Raw genomic sequence first — 19776 nt, forward strand, 5'->3', positions numbered from 1 at the left:
CATTATTTTTCTATCTGCGACCACGATACTTTAGGCAAGTATACCGTAAGCAACCACTGAATGAGCTGCGTATTGTGCACAAGCGCTTCTGTTGATATTGTTATAATTGTAATATTTAATAATATTGTGATATTCACGATTTGTCAAGTCGTATAGCTCTGGATAACTCAAAACAGCGACTACTAGTCTAGTCTCCATCTTTAAAAGTCTCCATAATTATCTTGACAACACAAACACTGCTGTCACCTCAACTGAAACCCTGCCTCTGCTTTCATTTCAATTGGATAATGAAAAAGGGCGCGGATGACGTAGCACACTTATTCCACTCAGATACAGATACAGGCGCACAGAGCGCAACAGCAAAAGCGCGAGGCACAGCAGCCAGTTAAATAAAAGCCACGCAGGATGCATAAGCAGCGTCCAAGGCATGTACAGCCATTAGAAAATTAGTCAAAAAGACTCCTCTCAACATAAAAAGCACGCTCCGCCTAACACAGCCCTTAGATAGTCTTGGATGGCATGAGCAAGTTCTGAATAAAGAATCCTGCTTGAAGATGCCTCAAAATCTCCTGGGTTTTGTTTGTAGGACTAGAAGTTTAAAAGTGTCCATATTACCACTGTTGAAAACTTCTGATGGCAAAATGGATATTAAACTAAATGAAACGTCAACCTGAATGAGCAACTTAATTTAATGCGCTGTTGCTGAGCATGAGAAAGATCTGCCAAGTTACAAAGTTCACTCCAAAGGGAGGTATTATCCTACATCAGTTAGCACTGTTGAGCTCTTACAAATGCCTCAACTCCAGTAAGGAATAGGACTGGACAATATGACCTAAAATCAAAACACTGATTAACTGAACACTTTAAAACCATTATTAATAATAATAATAATTATTGATTATTTTGTTGTTACTTTAAAAATGTAAAAAAGAAATAGATTTTAGTTTTTGACCCTCATAGTTTAACCACATATTACTTTAAAATTAAGCTTGAGAAAAAACTCCTTTTTGGAAAACATAATGAACATTCAACATAATATAATAATGACACTATATAATATATATATAATATAATAAAGACACTATATAAACCTTAACATTTACCTGCTTCACATAGATTCCAGATCTTGAAAACAGATCCACGATCTCAGGATGTTGTCTGCTCTCCTGGTTTCCATGTCCCAAGCTGAAATTGGTGTTGTTCCCCCAAGTGTACACCTCAGTAGGGTCTGGGATGAGATCAGACAAAGGCCTGAGGTTAATAAAGCCTAACTATGATCCATTTGTTCATCTACCATTTGTTTCTGGGTGCAAGCCTCCACTTCATTTGAAGCCCAATTTATAGCACCTTTAAGCTTTTAAAATCTGGTATATACACTATTCGGGTCTTCATCATTCTTCAGGTTTACAATATTTAAGCAACTCAGAAAACATGAATGAATGTCTAGAAAACTGAGATTTTAATATGAGAAAGGAGGTTATCATGCTTTTTTTGGTAGTTCAGTGATCCCTCGCTATAACGTGGTTCAGCTTTCGCAGCCTCGCAGCTTTGCGGATTTGTTTTGTGAAATTTTACATGCTTATTTTTATTTTATTTTTTTACAGAGCATTGTGTTCTGCGTCCTGATTGGCTGTAGACCATTGTCAATCAATCTCATCCGTGTCTCCTGTACAGTACAGAATGTGTTCAGCTTGCCAAATTAACGTAAATCGCAGATCGCTAGCAGTGCGAGTTCCAACAAGGATGCAAAAAGGGTTGTAACTGTCCAAAGTAAGACCATTGTAAAGGGGGTGACGCACTGGATGAGTTGCGCCACGCAACACCACGCACTTTAGTATTTTAAACATAGGTTTATATCAAGGTATGAACACCTGCGCCGCAAGCAGGTGGCTGTCTGCAGTGCCCAGCTACGACTCAAGACACGGTTCATATTTCTCCCGTGCCACAGAGCGTCATCTGAATAATTTCATTTTTAATAACATGCAAATGTGCGCCTCCGATGTGCGTTACTTCCAACTGTCATGTGAGCGGCACATCCGCTGCACGACCCCCTTGAGGATGGAGTCTGCTTTAGTTTTGTGGATCGGTGACTGCAGGATAAAGAACATTATGCTGGATGCCAATATTATCTGCACAAAAGCTAAAAAGCTTTACGAACCTTTTGCCGACAGAGATGAATGTTTGCGTCTGACGACTTTTTGATCTTTGGTTTCATTCTATAATTCCGGACTTATTTTTCTATGAAAGTTTGAACTTTGAGAGCGTTTAAACAAGAGAAGAGTGTGAAAATGTTAATGCCTGTCTGAAAAAAAGTGTATGAAGTGTGTATAGTGACGGGTTTTACAGCCTTAAAACATCTAAAATAATTGTGAATAAAGCTGACTACTTCGCAGATTTCGCGAGTTGTCTTTAGAACGCAATTCCCGCGAATAACAAGGAACAACTGTATTACAGTGTATATATGGCTCATTTCCACTGAGTGGTACGGTACGGTTCGGTTTGGTACACTTTTATGGCCGTTTCCACTGTCAAAAAGCGTACCGAACCGTACCGTACCACTTTTTCGGCACCCTTTCGAAAGGGTACCAAACACGAGAAAGGGTACCAAAAGGCGGAGCCACACGCGCAGCTGAACGCTATTGGTTTACAGAGATACGTCATTCGCTTATGCAACAAGCCAGAATGAAAACAAAAAAAACCGGCATGTTTGAAATACACAGCGAGAGATTATAGCGGAATTATAAATACATTTAATAACGAGCCATGATCAATCTGGGCTCAAACAAACCTTGTCCTTGTCTTGATAAACAGCCACAAATCCAAGAAGAAGAGCAGATTTACCCTGTGCCGCGTAGTTTTTTTACGAGCCAGTCTGAGGCGCGAGCGGTTTCGCTTTCTTCCTTGCGCTCGCGCGCGTCTAACATTATATCTGAAATAACAAACATCTTGAGCCGATGATAATAACCTGCGCTTGATTATTGACGTGCTTTTGAAACCCGATCCTGTCAGACACTGACAAACGCGAGAGTGAAGCGTGAAGAAACAAAGGAGAAGCCGGAAAAAAAGGAGCACATTTTCAGCAAACATGAACAAAATGCCTTGTAAAACTAACTTAGTATCTTCACCTTTTGGACTAATATGAACCAGGAATGACGGAATTACTGTCTAACAGAGGCTACATGTGCTGCTGAAGATTACATACACAGATAAGAGGTTTTTACTGACTGTGGTCTATAATTTGTGTTGTTTTGAACCTAAATACTGACGAAATGTCTGCTATATGTAGTTCTTCTGTAGTTGGGAACATATCGGAGACTGTAAGGGGCTGTATGTGTTTATATAATGTTCATTTATTTATTTATTTTATATAATTACAGACGTTACAGTAGGCTGTTTCACACGGTCTTTGATCTGCAGTTATAATCAACTCATGTTCATAGAAAAGTTAGTAATAAACATTTCTACACAAGTATTTATGTGTGTAAAGCATCTGTTTTGTGAGAAGAGCTTCTCATATGATATGCGAGCGACCTGTACAGCTTTATTGTAGACATTTCCTCGAGCGAGAATGATGTCGACTGAAACTTTCTGTCATACACCACGCCCACCAAAAGGGTACCCTTGTTAGTGGAAACGCAAGCCTGATAAAGGTGACCCGTACCAAACCGAACCATACCGTACTGTACCAGTCAGTGGAAACGAGCCAATACAGTACGCACTGTTTGTTGCTTGCTTTGAAATACTGATAAGTGTATAGGAATCTGATGTTTGTGACTAGTATTGATTTTAGGGAAAATATTTTGTATATATTTTTTTTATTTGCATGCTGTTGTTTTCCACTAAATAAGAAATGTACAAGAGTACTGAAAGACTACCAAATACTTAAACAAATAGTTACCAAAATTTGGTGTATCAAGAAACATACCATAATTTTACATTTCTAAAACCAAAGCATTATTTCTAGCATGTCTCACAACTGGACAATTTTTCCCCTTTTTCCTCTGTGTTAACAAACTGTCATGTACCATATTTATAAGTTTACATTAACATGACATATTTAATATTATCTAGTAAAGGTGTTTATTTTTAGGTCATGTTTCTTAAGCATTAACACAACCTAAAGATATGACTTAGTTAACATTAGTCTCCTTTTCACAAGCTGCAATATAAATCTCTGACGTCTCTAGAGTGTGTATACGAAGTCTCAGCTCAAAATACCCCACAAATAATGTTATATAACTCTAAAACTGACCCTTTTAGGCTTTGATCCTAATTGTGCCAATTTTGGTGACTGTCGCTTGTAAATTTAAATGAGATTGTATTTCCAGCCCTCTTTTTAGAAAAGTGTGGAGCTACAAATGTCTATGTGCCACCATAGCAGTAGCGGCTGTTTCTCACTCAGGGCTGTCAATGCTAATGAGGGCGAAACCATCATTGATGGGCGGGCCTTTCCCCCTCTGATGACACATACAAAGAGAGAACGTCAATCAGAGTGTTTCTGCAGACTGTTTTTATCAAGTGTGATTATAAAAAATAGAATTATTACATTTTTAACCTTATGGGCTGGCTATATTCACACATTATTGCCACATAGCTATGTTTAAACCCCTTATAAAAATTATTTTTGCATAATAGGTCCCCTTTAACTAATATTATGCAATCCTGATGAAGTCATTGCTCACCATTAGCTCATTTTAACACATATATATTTTAAATAACACACTAATATATGTTTAGTTAACATAAATATAGATTAAGTAATCGTTAACAGATGTTAATCCAAGTTAACTAATGCATTAACCTTAATGTAAAGTGTTACCACGCTTTTACTGCATGAAAACAATAGAGAGTTCTCAAAAGTTTTCTATGACACTAATATGGAAGAGAAAGAATGATCGAGAAAAAATATATATATTTTAAAGAGAACAGTATTATAAATCAGAGTTGGTACAGTAAAACGAACAGTAGTGAGGAAATGGAACCAATTTAATTACCAGTGTTTCGATACACAACATGCGCTGGACGGTCCTTCATGGTCAGGTCCAGGGCAGAAAGACCCTCCTTATCCTGCATGGACAGCGATCCTCCACGCTGGAACACAAAGATATAATGCAATACATTTGATTATATTTAAAAAGACTAAATATTGCTTGTTGACATATTAGTAGTGGTTTGAATAATAGTATATAAAGTTATAAAATGACACTTAATGCATTAAAATGTAATGATTTTAAACAAATAAATTTAGAACAGAAGCCATTTTACAATCTAAAGTATGTCCCAAACACATCTGAATCGAAGACAACCATGCAAGCCAATAAACCAATGGAATGGATGGAGAATATAAAGCAGCCCTGGTGATTCCCGTTCCACAGTCCAATGCGTTTCAAAACCTGCAGTAGCTCTCAAATATATCAGCATGGAGGCCAATTAACATTATTTACTCATTGTGCCCATACTCCATGAACAAAATCAATTCCCAACCTGCATTTTAGATCTTTTCATTCAGATATGCATGACAGTAGAGAGTCAAGTTCATTTTCATTATGACTTTCATGCCACATACGTGAGAAGTAAAACTTCCAAAAATCCACCAGCTTTGAAAATGAACATTTTTGTAATTGGTTTTAAAGGTCTAACGAAATTTTAAAAACGTTATTTAGATGTTAGTATCAGTACGTTAGTCTTTCAGTATATCTATAACTAGTGTAGCACAAAACAATCACAAAATTTGCGTTTAGAAGATATAAAATGATATTAACATGTAACTTGTAGATTGTCGCCTAAATGGATCAACGTTTTACACCTTATACTTCAGTCTTGACCAATCAAATCTCGGGCAGAGCTGTTAATGGCTGTTTTTTTAGGGGAGGAGCTACTCTATGTCCCGCCCTCTCTTCGTTTTTCATTTGAGATTGTCAAACATCGAATAAAAAAATGCAGATTTCAAAGCACTTCACAGGACCTTTAAAAGGTGAAGCATCCAATTTCTCAACCTGTAACAGCAACAAAACCAACTGCGATTTAAATTAGTATTTGTGTGCTCATGTCATTTAACTTAATTAAATGACTTTAAATGTATATTAGTGGTTTAAGGTAAACCACTGTCAATTTTCTGATGGTTAGTAATATGGTTTCAAAATTTTATTATCATCAAAACTGTTGATTGTTTACAATTAGTGTCAATGACAATTAACGTCATTGCAACAAAAAAAAAAAGAGGTTGCAATACAGACCATATATACTTCTAATAACTGATTTATTTTATCTAATAGTGTTGTCACGATACTGGATTTTGGTACCAACCGATACTGACATTTTAAAAACATCCATTTCACCACTGTTTACTAAGTGTAAACACAGATACAGGGACACTGGAGCATTTTAAAGTCACGTCGATCAACTGGTTTGTCTATAAGCTGACATATGAGCAATCCCCTGATGAATTACAGCTTTAAAATGCTAAAGTGTTCTTGTGTCTATTGTTAGATTCAGTAAACAGCAGTGAGTTTGATTAACTGATGACCCTTATGGCCAATCACAATCATTTTTGTTGAGCACATGAACACAATGACAAATCAGTGCTGTTTAACAACCTGCTGAAAAAAATAATAATTTTTAAAAAATTATTAAAAAATTTATTAAAATGAATAAATTTAAATAATTTAAAAAATAAAAAAAAATAAATAAAAAAATTAATAAATAAATAAAAATAATAAATAAAAAAAAAAAAAAAAAAAAAAAAAAAAAAAAAAAAAAAAAAAAAAAAAAAAAAAAAAAAAAAAAATCGCAATAAGTTAAGCAAACAAATCTGTAGTTTTTTTTTCTAAAACTGCATAAAGCTGGAAATTTTATTTGTTGTTTATTCATTTTTAGATACAAAACTTTAAAGGCCTTACAAAACTTAAGGCCTTAAGTGTGTTTCATTTATTTTGGAACATATTCAGGTAATTTAAATAAAATCAGGACAATGGGTAATATACATGTAGACCCACAAGAAATCTGCACGCGCAGAATTCCGTAGATCTTTAACCTATCATTGATTCTGTTTCTTTACTTGTGTAAATTCATATTGTTGCGTTGGCAGGTGTGTTTGTTTGTGTGTGTGTTTGTTTCTCTCTCTCTCCCTCTTTCCACCTGCAGGCCCCGCCCTAATTACGTAGACGACGTGCCCTGGGATTGGAGGAAGTATTCCAGGGCGACCTTTAAAAAGACATCAACGGGCGTAGGGAGGAGAGCGAGTTTTGTTGGCGTGTTATTGAAGTTGTGCAAAAGTTATTCTGGTTGTTGAGTTGTTTTTCGTTGATTGTATTTCTCGTGCTGTTGTGCTAGTGTTGACTTTGTTGTATACCCATCCGTGTTTCCCCTTCCTATTATTTTTGTTTTGGTTTGTGTGTTTGTTGATTGTAATTATTGTAAATATATACACGGTAAGAGGCAGTAGGGGTTGGACGCCACTTTTCTTTTTTGTAAATATTTTCACCTGTGTTTTTGTTAGTCAGGGAGATAGGTGTAGATTTTGTATTTTTATTTCTATTATTTTATTAGGTGTAGTGAGTTTCATTTGGGTGTTTAGTTAGTGTATTTTTGTTTATTATTTTATGTGGGTTCACCCCGAGGTATTTGGCTTCACTTTTTTTTTGGTGATAATTCAGTTTTTAAATTAATTTCAGTTATATTAATGACTAATATGAAAATAATTATATGATTTGTTTACAATATAGTTTGTAAAGTAATATTTTCTGTCTTTTAATAGATATATTATATGAGAGATTTGCTTTGTTTACCAAATAAAGTGAATCTAATTGGATTTGCATTATAAATATTAAATACAAGTTAAAAAGATATTACTTTTTATTTTATTTATTAGGTTTTATTATGATACTACTAAAATAATTCTGCAAAAAATGTCCGCAGATTCCGTCTGGACCTATATATATGTAATAATAATACATGCAATAATATAAAGCAGTGGAGGTGGCAGAGTGGTCAGAGTAAGGATACATCACTAAGGATGTGTCCCAGTGCATCCATGAGATGTTTCTTGCATAAGTATTATTATTATAATTATTATTATTATTATTATTATTATTATTATTATTATTATTATTATTATTAAATGCATATTGCACAGCTAGTGTTTTTCAGCCACCAATAAACCTAACTCACATTAACCGAAAGGTTTGTGACTACTTTCAATTTAATAAGGTTCCTTTTACAAAATCGATGTTTAAATATAACTAAAATATAATCAGTTAAATAGACTCGAGCATTTATCTAGTTGTTCATCAGTAATCAGAAAGGAGCAGTAGGTGACTGCAGAAACTCCACTAAACACTGTGATAAAATGCCTTTCCATATAAGATATGGTGCAGAACAATGAAATTTAATGCAGTGCTACGTGTCCAGTCTGAGACCCACTTTATACTGTATCATATGTCAATCAGGCAGTGAAGATGAATGATTGTTAAAGAAACAAGTTCTTGATATTCTCTTGATCTTGCTTACTGATTTAACAGTGATATGAAATATCACCCCAACCCTGTTCCTAAAGGCACATCAACAGTACAAATTCATCCTCTCCCTAATCAAACACACCTGAATCAACTCATCAGAACATTAGAAGAGACTCCAAAACTTGAAGTTAATGGGTCAGATAAGGGAGACATAAAAAATATTTACTGTTGGTGTGCCTTCAGGAACAGGGTCGAGGAACACTGCTCTAATATATATCTGCATTAAATCATTTTGAGACCATTTTGAGGTATGTAAACAATAACAATGGTCCTAACCTATTTCCTGTTTTACATTTGTAATATCTATAGCTTCAGAAAATCCAAAAAGATCCACATATTGATCAATAATGTTATGGCAGCTGTTTTAACATTTAGATATGATTGAATTGCCTCGTTACGGTTATGAAATAGTTTGACAACAAACAGGAAACGTTCATGGGCCAGTGACAATCGCCACATTGAAGTGGTCTATACTGTATCGACATCAGTCAGTGAAAGGCTTGACTCTATTCTCACCTTGATGAGTGTTATGAGGCAGTGAATTTGCCCGTAGAATGCGCTGCGATGCAGTGCAGTCCAGCCAGACTCCTTGTCCTTCGCCAACAGGTCAGCATGTTTACAGTCCAAAAGCCACTGAAGCAGTTCCCGCTTTCCCATGGAGGCTGCAAGGTGGAGAGCTGTGCGTCCGAACTCATCCCGCAGAGTAGCCGAATTGTGACAGTGGAGAGACAGGAAGGCCCGCAGACAGGCCTCTGAACCGCTGGTCAAAGCGGAGATCACTTCATCCGCGTGCCTTTCAGAACGGCACTTCGGTGTGCAGTCTGGAGTCCCCAGATTCATTTTTGCTTCCCACTAAACTAGAACCCAAAATATAACCCAAACCCCTCACAATATTTGCTTAATGTTTAAATTTCTCAGACTTACCAAGCATTTATTTTCTCAAAACGACTACAATGGAAAGAAATTTAAAATAATAGAAACAATAAAAAAAAAAAAAATTGAATGCGTTATGGATTGGTGGATTTGGGGCGCTAGAATTGTGCTTGTGTTGAGGTTCCACGGCACCCTAGCGACCCCAGACTGAAGATCTAGCTCATCTCAGTCCACCATATCAGCCACGCATTCCACAACACATTTGGAACTATCATCAGTATTAAAGAAAATACAAAAAAACTAAAATTCTGTACAAAATCTTATAAATATATTCCAGTTGACTCAAAAATAAGTTAACTTCTAATGCGTGTTGTATTTTACAAAAGGCAAATCCTTCGGTTCTTTATAGTCCATTCAAATAGTCCACCAACTTTGAGGGGAAAGACTCCTTCCCCCCAAATCTATTCACCATTTAGGCCTCCATAATTGCAAAAGGTCCCTAAAAAGAAAGAAAACTAAGATTAGTCATCAACAACAATGATTTTCCTATTTAGAATTTGCAAAGAATACTATTCTGAAAATACATTATCAAGGTGAAAGTCCTAATGTGGGAATAGAAAACCAACTTTACCTCAAATGACAAAAAAATATGGCAAGAATAATACAATTTCGGAGTTAGGTGTAATGCAACCTCCATATAACGTTACATAAAAAATGAGCAACTTTTAATGGAAAAGGTATTAAAAAGCACACACAGCTGACAGCTAAAACACAGCCACCATTGTCAAGTGTAAAAGAGCAAAGGTAGTTTGACGTTGAGGTAAAGTTGGTTTAATATTCGCACATTCGTTAATTTTAACATTCCCTGTATCGTTTACCACGCTAATTTGAATTTTGGGTCTGAAATCACATTTAAGTATGACTTCAAAACAACATTAGCACTGTTTAATGGTCTGCGAACAACGTTGTACTTTGATAGTCATCGGCTGCCAATATGATTTCCCTATTTAAAATTTGCAAAGGATACTTTTCCGAAATGATATCATTATGGAGAAATTTCTAATGTGCGTATATAATTCTAACTTTACCTCAATTTTAAAAACATTATAGCAAGAATAATACAATTTTGTGGTGAGGTGTAATGCAACATCAATATAACGTTACATAAACGTCTCATTAAAAAAACTATAGTAACGCTTTAGTTTAGGTCACAATTTACAGTATTAACAAACCATTAACTAACACTACTAGCTTAATAAACTACTATTTAACTGGTTATTAATAGTTAGTAAGGTAGATGTTGTGTTTAGGCTTTGGGTAGGATTATGAATGCAGAATAAGATCATGCTTTATAACTAATAAAAAACAGTTAATGTCTTAATAATAGGCAGGTAATAAGCCAGTAGTTAATAGCATGAATTGTGACCTAAAGTGTTACCAAAACTATTAATAGAAATGGCTAACATAGCTAACAGCTAAAAACACAGAGATCATTGTCAAGTGTGAAAGAGCAGAGGTAGTTTGACACCTACCAAATACCTCCTCCATCAGCTAAATATGGCTTCATCTTTGGTTTTACAGCATTCGGATATTAATGCGCATTAATTATGAGATCCTGAATGCACACTTCAGCATTATCTTTATATGATTTAACCGTTAAACATTTGGAAAATGCTAATTTCGGACTCTCTCGACGTCATTCTGGGACAACAATAATACAAACCAACAACAAACACTGTGATCTACCCTGGGAAAACACATAATCTTCTAAAACACGAACTGATCGAGTATTTCACACAATAAAAGGTTAAATCGGCCATGAAGTCTGCGATCTGAGTGATTCATCATCGTTGTATAAACCATATGTGCTAAATTACTGCTAAATTGCTGCTATCGCTTACTCACCTGATGCTAGATGAAAGAAAATGCCTTGTTTGTGTTTGCCTCTTTACGGCAAATCCAGTAAAACATCTTTAAACGGAATATTTGTGTTTTGCAATAACGTTAAATATGTTGCCGCAGAGTTAGACGGTTAAGTAAGAGCTATTTGAGGCACGCAAGAGTAAAACGAATTCTGATTGGCCTGTACAACATTTATCCTGAAATTTTATTGGACTGCTGTACTTGCAGGGTGTATTGTCATTTTACGTTGGACGGTTCAGCAAGGAAAATACTTTAAAACCGTATCTTGCGCTTGCGACACAAGCATACGGCTTATTTTAATGGAGGAGCTCACGTTATTTGTGATATACATTAAGTTGTTTACTTGACAGACTCCGTTGTATGCTAGTTGTATGACATAAAGAGTTGGCAAGGGAGTCCCGTCTCTTGCGTCAGTAGCATGAGGGCGGGGCTTACGGGGCATACCTTTCATTTAAGAACATGACAATACCACAATACAAACATGCAGGCATAGTTTGCATACAAGCATAAGAAAAACATTTGTATGTTTATAAGGGCCAATCAAAGGTCTTTCTATTGTTTTAATTCAGAGGTTTTCAAACTGGGGTCCATCCGAGGAACCCCAGTTGGCCAAAGTACTGCTAGGCACCAGTAGAAATGTTTGGAGAAAAAGTATTAAAGCAATGTGAAATAAATATGATTAAAAAAGTGAGCAGTATTATTATATAGCATATAAGAAAACAAACACATTAAAATAACAAAATGATAAACAAAAACACTTGAATTATTAGAATAAAATAATCAAGGGATTATATATCATAATTAATAAAAAAAAAAATGTAATCAGATTATATAAATAGGTTATCCAAAATATTAATTCAATAAAAATATGTTAAAATTAAATATAAAAGTTTAATTATTTAATCATATTTATTATTACACTTTTATTATTTATTTATTACATATATATATATATATATATATATATATATATATATATATATATATATATATATATATATATATATATATATATATATATTCATTCATTTTATTTTCGGCTTAGTCCTTTTATTCTTCATACTATGGATGTAAGTGGCTTCAAGTTTCCAAATTTTTTCTAAATATTTTGTGGTCAAGAGAACGGAGAAACTCATTAGGATGCACTGATAGGATTAACACAATACTGATATATATAATTATTTATAAAATTCAGCTGATTTTGTACTATTACTAGTCGATTGCATATGTTTTACGCAGCGGATGCCCTTCCAGCTGCAACCCATCAGTGGTAAACACCCATATACTCTCATTCACACACTTACACTACGGACAATTTTTAGCTTACCCAATTCCCCTATAGCGCATGTCTTTGGACTTGTGGGGAAAACCAGAGCACCCGGAGGAAACCCATGCCAACACGGGGAGAACATGCAAACTCCTCACAGAAACAGCAACTGAACCAGCTGGGGCTCAATCCAGCAACCTTCTTGCTGTGAGGCGATTGTGCTACCCACTATGCCACCGTGCATCCCATGTATATATATATATTTTATTAATAAGTAAACATGTATTATATAAACTGTAATTTATTTATTATTTGTTTTACATGTATTTAGCTTATACTCACTTACTCCCCACAGCAGAATGAACTGCCAATTATTCTGGCATATGTTTTACTCATGAAATTCCATATATAATACTTCACCAGCATAAAGAACTGTGAACTTTATTTTAGTATGTTTTCATCATTTAATTTTTCAAACTTTTCAACAATACAAAATATTGTTTAATTTCTGTTTAATTTCTATTTGACATTTACCGTGTTTATCAAATGTCTCAACAATTAAACTACCAAACTTTTCTCTTCAATGCAGTTGTGTTATTTCTCTTGTATTCAATACAAAGTCAAATAAAAAACTTAACATATAGGCCTATAATTTTCAATTGAACATTTTTCTTTATATGTTAAAGTTCTGTAGGCCATTTATATTCATGTGTTTAATTCGCAAATAAGAAAATCAGCAATAATTTCTAATCATAAAAACATACAAAACAATATTTTCTTATTTGCGAATTAAACACATGAACATAAATGGCCTACAGAACTTTAACATATAAAGAAAAATGTTCAATTGAAAATTATAGGCCTATATGTTAAGTTTTTTATTTGACTTTGTATTGAATACAATAGAAATAACACAACTGCATTGAAGAGAAAATACAATAACACAAGTTAGGAAAGACAGATAGAGAGAGAGAGAGAGAGAGAGAGAGAGAGAGAGAGAGAGAGAGAGAGAGAGAGAGAGAGAGAGAGAGAGAGAGAGAGAGAGAGAGAGAGAGAGAGAGAGATCTTTACAAAGCATTCATCATTAAGAAAATGATTCTGCGCGTTAAAAAAACTTATTATTATTATTATTATTATTATTATTCATTCATTCATTCATTTTCATTTGGCTTAGTCCTTTCATTCATCAGGGGTCACCATAGCAGAATGAACCGCCAACTTATCCAGCATATGTTTTACAAAGCGGGTGCCCTTCAAGGTGCAACCCAGTTTTGGGAAATTATTATTATTATTATTATTATTATTACTATTATTATTATTATTATTATTATTATTATTATTATTATTATTATTATTATTATTATTATTATTATTATCCATAAGTTAAGAGATGCATTAATAAAGGAAATTTCAGCAAAGGAAATATAAAGTCTAGGTATTGTGTTCAGGAACTTGTTTATTAAAAACTTACAATGTAACACAAAAAGTTAACAAAAAGATCGAGAGCATGATCACTACCAGAAAAATACAGAAACATATGTTTTTTAGACTTATTTAAATCAGATTTTAACACGGACGATGAAATGTTTTATTTATATGTGCATTCATCTCGACAAAAAAGAACGTACCACTTTGAAAACCTGCTGTGGTATGAAGTGTGTGTGGTCCTGGACTCCCCCTGTGCGCCTGTAATGGCACAGTCCAGTGAGCGGTGCTCAGCTTGGATTCAGGGAGCGGCGGGGGAGAATCATTCACGGCGAGCGACGCAAGCAGACGCAGCTGGACACGGAGGTGAAAAGCCGCCAACATTACAACACAAAAACTCGGAGAAAAACACCTTTACAGCTTCGCAGATCCGCCGTTTCTCTTTAGCACACCAACAACTTTAATAACAAGCCGTTTTTTTGTACAGGAGTGGGCGGGAGGATTGTGCACTACTTCTGAAGAAACTCGTGAAGAGAAATATTTGTTGTCAGAAGGACTCCATTAAGAAGTTACGATATGAAAGTGCGATTTTGACCAGCATATTATAAAAGCTCGTTACATGTTTTCGACTTTCGACTAAGTTGCAAGGCAACTAAGGAGTTATAATAGACCACGAAGGAAGAAACTAAGAACTATGTGTGATTTTACAGTCTCGTGAGCTCGTTCCTTTCATCTCTGAAGAGAACTTTATTTTCCCGCCGTTTGGTTTCTGTCGCGTCAAAATGTCGAATGTTGGATTATTGCGTTTGCTTCAACTTCAGACAAAACAAAGGAGCATGTGTAACCTGACTCTCTGCCTTTTACTCTTCCTGACGTCTTCCTGTTCATCTTTATCTACATGTCCTGCCCTGTGTTTGTGTGAAAGCACTGTAGTGAACTGCGAAAGCCAAAACTTGACATCCGTCCCACACCCACTTCCAGAAAACACCACCACACTCAATCTCAATGGAAACAACATATCGAATCTGAACAGTGCATCTTTCCCCAGACCTCTGGTGCATTTAACGCACCTTTATATCTCTGGAAGCCAACTGAAGGAATTAGACTCCATGGCGTTTCAAAATTTGCCAAGCCTGCGCTTGCTTGACCTGAGCGACAACAGGATTTCACAGTTCAGCATTGAGGCTTTACATCGGGACAACACAATTGAAGTTCTTAACTTCAGCAAATGCTTATTCAATCACTCCTACATTGGTGTGTTCGCTGATCTCTTCAGACACAGCCTTCCTAAAGTTTCACGTCTTGATTTGTCCAACAATGACTTGGTGTTCCTACCTGAGGGCATTTTCACAGGTTTATCAGAGCTGTCTCTTTTGGATTTGAGGAACAACTCCCTTGTTTCCATCAGGAATGTTACATTTCAGAATCGAGCGCTGAAAGAGTTGGATTTGCGAGACAATGCATTTAAAGCTCTGCCCAACGAGACTCTATCAGAGCTCAGTTCAATCCCTAATTTGCGAGTCAGACTTGCAGGAAACCCTTGGCGCTGTGATTGTGACATTGAGGAAATGCTGATTTGGTTGGAGCAACACGACTTTGTGATGGACAGATTGAATCTGACCTGTGCTAGTCCCAACGAACTTAAGCATACCCAACTCGTACACCTGGAGCACTCACAGCTCCCATGCTGGAGCAACAATATGGATGAGTTGAATCGTGTTCTGGAGCCCTCCTATGTGTTTTTGGGGCTTGTTCTTGCCCTCATTGGGGTAATCTTCCTTCTGGTCCTTTACCTTAACAGGAAAGGGATCAAGAGATGGATGTACAATATCCGTGACGCATGCAGAGATCATATGGAGGGATACCATTACAGATACGAGATCAACTCAGACCCGCGGCTAGCCAACCTCAGTCTTAACTCCGATGTGTGACCAAGACCATCCTCGATGAAGCTTTGCATGACTTATAAGTGTAGAGGTTTGCTGTGACATGCAGTCTTTTTCGGTCAGACTGAATGTTAAAAGGATAGTTCACCCACAATTCTGCTATTTACTCATTCTCTGCTTGTTCCAAGCCTATTTGAGCTTCTTTATTCTGTTGAACACAAAATAAGATATTTTGAAGAATGTTGCCATTGAATTCCATTGAATTTTTTTTCATACTATGGATGTAAGTGGCTTCAAGTTTCCAAATTTTTCTAAATATTTTGTGTTTAAGAGAACGGAGAAACTCAATAGGATGCTCTAATAGGATTAACACAATACTGATATATATATATATATATATATATATATATATATATATATATATATATATATATATATATTAGGCATGTGCCGGTATCACATTTTCATGCTGCGATTAATTGATTGAGCTTTTATCACGGTATACGGTATTATCGATATTGTAATTTTACTAGCGAAACAGGTAAAAAAACACAAAAAACTTCAGTTTCGTCAACTTAGTAACTTTAATAACTTTTTAATTAACTAAAAGTACTTCAAACATTTAAATACAAATAAATATAAATAAAACAATACACAATATAAAAGTAAACTTGAGCAATTATATCAAAGTGAATGTGCAAAGGGAAACCGTCTTCGATCAGCAATCCCTCTGGATTTTTTTGGAACCCAAAATATTTCCAAACCTCTGACTTTTTTTTTTTGAAGGGGACTAAATTGTCGGCAGAGTTTCTCTTTCCACCATGCTCCTTCTTCGTGGAGGATTATAGTGCGATGGCAGCAGCGGCGCACACTGCGTGCATACAGTGCTTCTACATGTGGGGATTGTTTACATCAGAGTGCGCATCAGTTCTGCGCAGCATATACGCAGTGTTTCTTCAAGCGGTTGATGGAAAATAAGCTGAAGGGGGATAAATTGTCGGCAGCGTTCCTCCCGCCATGCTTCTTCTTCGTGTGAGGATTATAGTGCGGTGGCAGCGGCGGCGCGCACTGCGTGCACACAGTGCTTCTACATGTGGGGATTGTTTACATCAGAGTGTGCATCAGTTCTGCGCAGCATATACGCAGTGTTTCTTCAAGCGGTTGATGGAAAATAAGCTAAGGCGCGTTCTAAGAATATAAATTCGGATCTATTATTTTTCACGGTATTTTGAAGTGCCCGCGATAACAATATCGTGCATATTCATTACCGTGATTTATCGCATTACCGAATACCGGCACAAGCCTAATATATATATATATATATATAATTATTTAGGAAACTTCAGCCGATTTTGTACAATTACTGGTTAATTGCATAGAGTATTAAGCAGTATTGTCTTGTAGTATTTTCTGCAATAAATTAATTTAATTGAGCATGGATTAGATCTATTTAAAATGCATTCAACTGTCTAACATTACAAGGAAAGCATAAGTTAAAATATAATACAAAAAAAAATTATATGTATATATATATATATATATATCAAAGTGAATCAAAAATGTTTTTCAAAATTGAAAAAAATGGGTGTTGTTCAATTATTATTATTACAATTATTATTATTATTAGTAATTATTACAACTCCGATGAAAGCTGATGATCCACTTCAAATGTTGTCTACTAGCTGTTGCCTCCATGTAATTAATAAATCATCCATATCTGCTTTTTTTACTTTATTGCTAATAGCTTTAAAGTAATCCAAAATTGGGCAGTTTATATTACCAGCAGCTACATCAGTGCATCCCTACTAAAACATATAAAGATTTTAAAAAATAACATGAGTGTGAGTAAATATGAGTTCATTTTCAGTTTTGGGTGAACTATCCCTTTAACTGGATTCTGAAGATGTCGATGCTGTTATGCTCGCTGCGTCCCGTTCATATATGCTAAGGTGTTGCTGTAATATCCAGTCCAGTGATGCATGAATCGAAAACATTAAGTATGTGTTTAGAATTCTTTTATAGAATTAATTTTATACTACAAATGGTCTTTCTGAAATTCTACTTTTTGTATCACAGAGTATGAATCCATCCTCTTGCGTAACATTCGAACAAATTTCTTTAATATGCATTTATTGTTATTTTTATAGCTTAGTTTATTTCTTCTGCAAAAAACACACACAAAAAAAGATTCAAAATGCCATGCATGTATTTTTTTCATTGATGTACTATTATGGCAATATCCACTTTTTATGATGACCTTGTTTTTTTATATATATAAATGTGTTGGCTGGACATAAATCAACTCTTTTGGGGATTCCCTGTTGAATTAAAGGTCTTGCACAGATCTTTTCTCTCTGGTCCAGTGATTTGGGATTCAGAGAGGTGTGTATGATGCTGATGAGACTTTTTTACCACTTTTTATATGCATATATAATGCTTTTACAAATCAATATAATTTCAATAGCTATTTAGATCGCATATTTTTGTATTTAAAAACCTGATTTGTAACTCTTATTAATTTGACAAATAATCATTCAACTATTCATTCATTTTCCTTCAGCTTATTCCCTTATTTATCAGGGGTCGCTACTGCGGAATGAACTGCCAGCTATTCAGGCATGTGTTTTATGCAGCAGATCCTTTTCCAGCTGCAACCCAGTACTGGTAAACACCCATCCACTCTCACTTTCACACACACTCTATGGCCAATTTAGGTAATCCAATTCACCTGTAATGCATGTCTTTGAACTGTGGGGGAAACCGGAGCACCTGGAGGAAACCCACGCCAACACGAGGAGAACATGCAAACTCCAAACAGAAATGCCAACTGACCCAGCTGGGACTTGAACCAGCCAGCTTCTTGATGTAATGCGACAGTGCTAACCACTGAGCCACCGTTCCACCCATCATTCGACTACTTGAGCAACAAATAATTTGAATAGTTATATATTAATGTATGTACCTGAATGTATTTTTCATCCTCTAGAGAGCAGCTCACTAAAACAGGACCTTACACCTGCTCAAGGTGCTGAAGCTTTAAAGATTTGCATGACATTCAAAAACATCTATTGGTGATAGGCCTGTGGATCCTTGCATAACATTTAAATGACTAACAAGTGAGATGTTAATGCATCAGTATGATCACCGTCTGATCATTTAATAATTTCAACGAATAGTATATTGTTATTTCAGGATGTTTAAACACTGCACTTGTATATCGGTAAAGTCAACGTGACATTAAAGTTGACTAGCCTTTTTTTTTTTCTTCACTTCTGTCATAGTGTAATTATTTTGCCATCTATAAAACAATCTTTTCCTCCAGTCATGTTGATAAGAAGTGGAAACGTTTCAATAATTTTTCAATCCCCAAATAATGACACAACTTTAACAATTTTTGTAAGTTACACAATATTTACCTAATATGAGCTGTATTTTACAGTAGGACAGTTATGTAGTATGTTTTAAAGTCGTATTGTGAATATTACTGTATATTTTACACTTTTATTCAAAATGAATGGTGCTGTAAATGTAAATACAGTATGCTGCAATTGATTTTGGTTTCTAACGCAACCTAAATACAACAAGATATCAACGTCTAATGATGTTACAGCTTGAGGTTGTGTGGACACGTACCACTATGACGTCTATCAGATGTTGGATTTTGGTTGCCATACCTGACAAATAAACGTCAGTACTTGATGTTAATATGACGTTGGTTTAAGATGTTGGCTCGACGTTGGATTTCGTTCACCGTCCAACACAACCAAAAATAAGCAAAATATCAACGTCATTATTAGACGTCAAAATAACGTTGTCCTTATATGCTGGTGACCTAAATCTAACTTAATATTAACATCTCATGACGTTGTGTGTCTGTTGGGTCCCA

General features: G+C 35.3%; 2 protein-coding genes across 3 annotated transcripts in view; one reads left to right on the forward strand and one right to left on the reverse strand.

Moving 5' to 3' along the window:
* ibtk (inhibitor of Bruton agammaglobulinemia tyrosine kinase) overlaps positions 1–11435 on the reverse strand; it is a 60305-nt gene extending 48870 nt beyond the window's left edge. For both annotated transcript variants that reach the window (XM_056474841.1, XM_056474840.1), the window contains exons 1-4: positions 11295–11435; positions 9033–9888; positions 4995–5091; positions 1104–1228 (exon numbers count right to left, since the gene is read on the reverse strand). In XM_056474841.1, the coding sequence (XP_056330816.1) occupies positions 1104–1228; positions 4995–5091; positions 9033–9356 (546 nt within the window). In that variant the 5' untranslated portion in view covers positions 9357–9888; positions 11295–11435. The remainder of the gene's footprint in view (positions 1–1103; positions 1229–4994; positions 5092–9032; positions 9889–11294) is intronic.
* A 2884-nt stretch (positions 11436–14319) lies between these two features.
* tpbgb (trophoblast glycoprotein b) lies at positions 14320–16286 on the forward strand. The gene has a single exon (XM_056475677.1). The coding sequence runs from the start codon at positions 14787–14789 to the stop codon at positions 15933–15935; it is 1149 nt and encodes a 382-aa protein (XP_056331652.1). The 5' UTR covers positions 14320–14786; the 3' UTR covers positions 15936–16286.
* Positions 16287–19776: the final 3490 nt, after the last annotated feature.

The sequence above is a fragment of the Danio aesculapii genome, chromosome 16 (assembly GCF_903798145.1).
Source record: "Danio aesculapii chromosome 16, fDanAes4.1, whole genome shotgun sequence".
NCBI classification, from domain to species: Eukaryota; Metazoa; Chordata; class Actinopteri; order Cypriniformes; family Danionidae; genus Danio; species Danio aesculapii.

Coding starts and splice junctions, on each gene's coding strand:
- tpbgb (XM_056475677.1), top strand. CDS start 14,787: ATGTCGAATGTTGGATTATTGCGTTTGCTTCAACTTCAGACAAAACAA.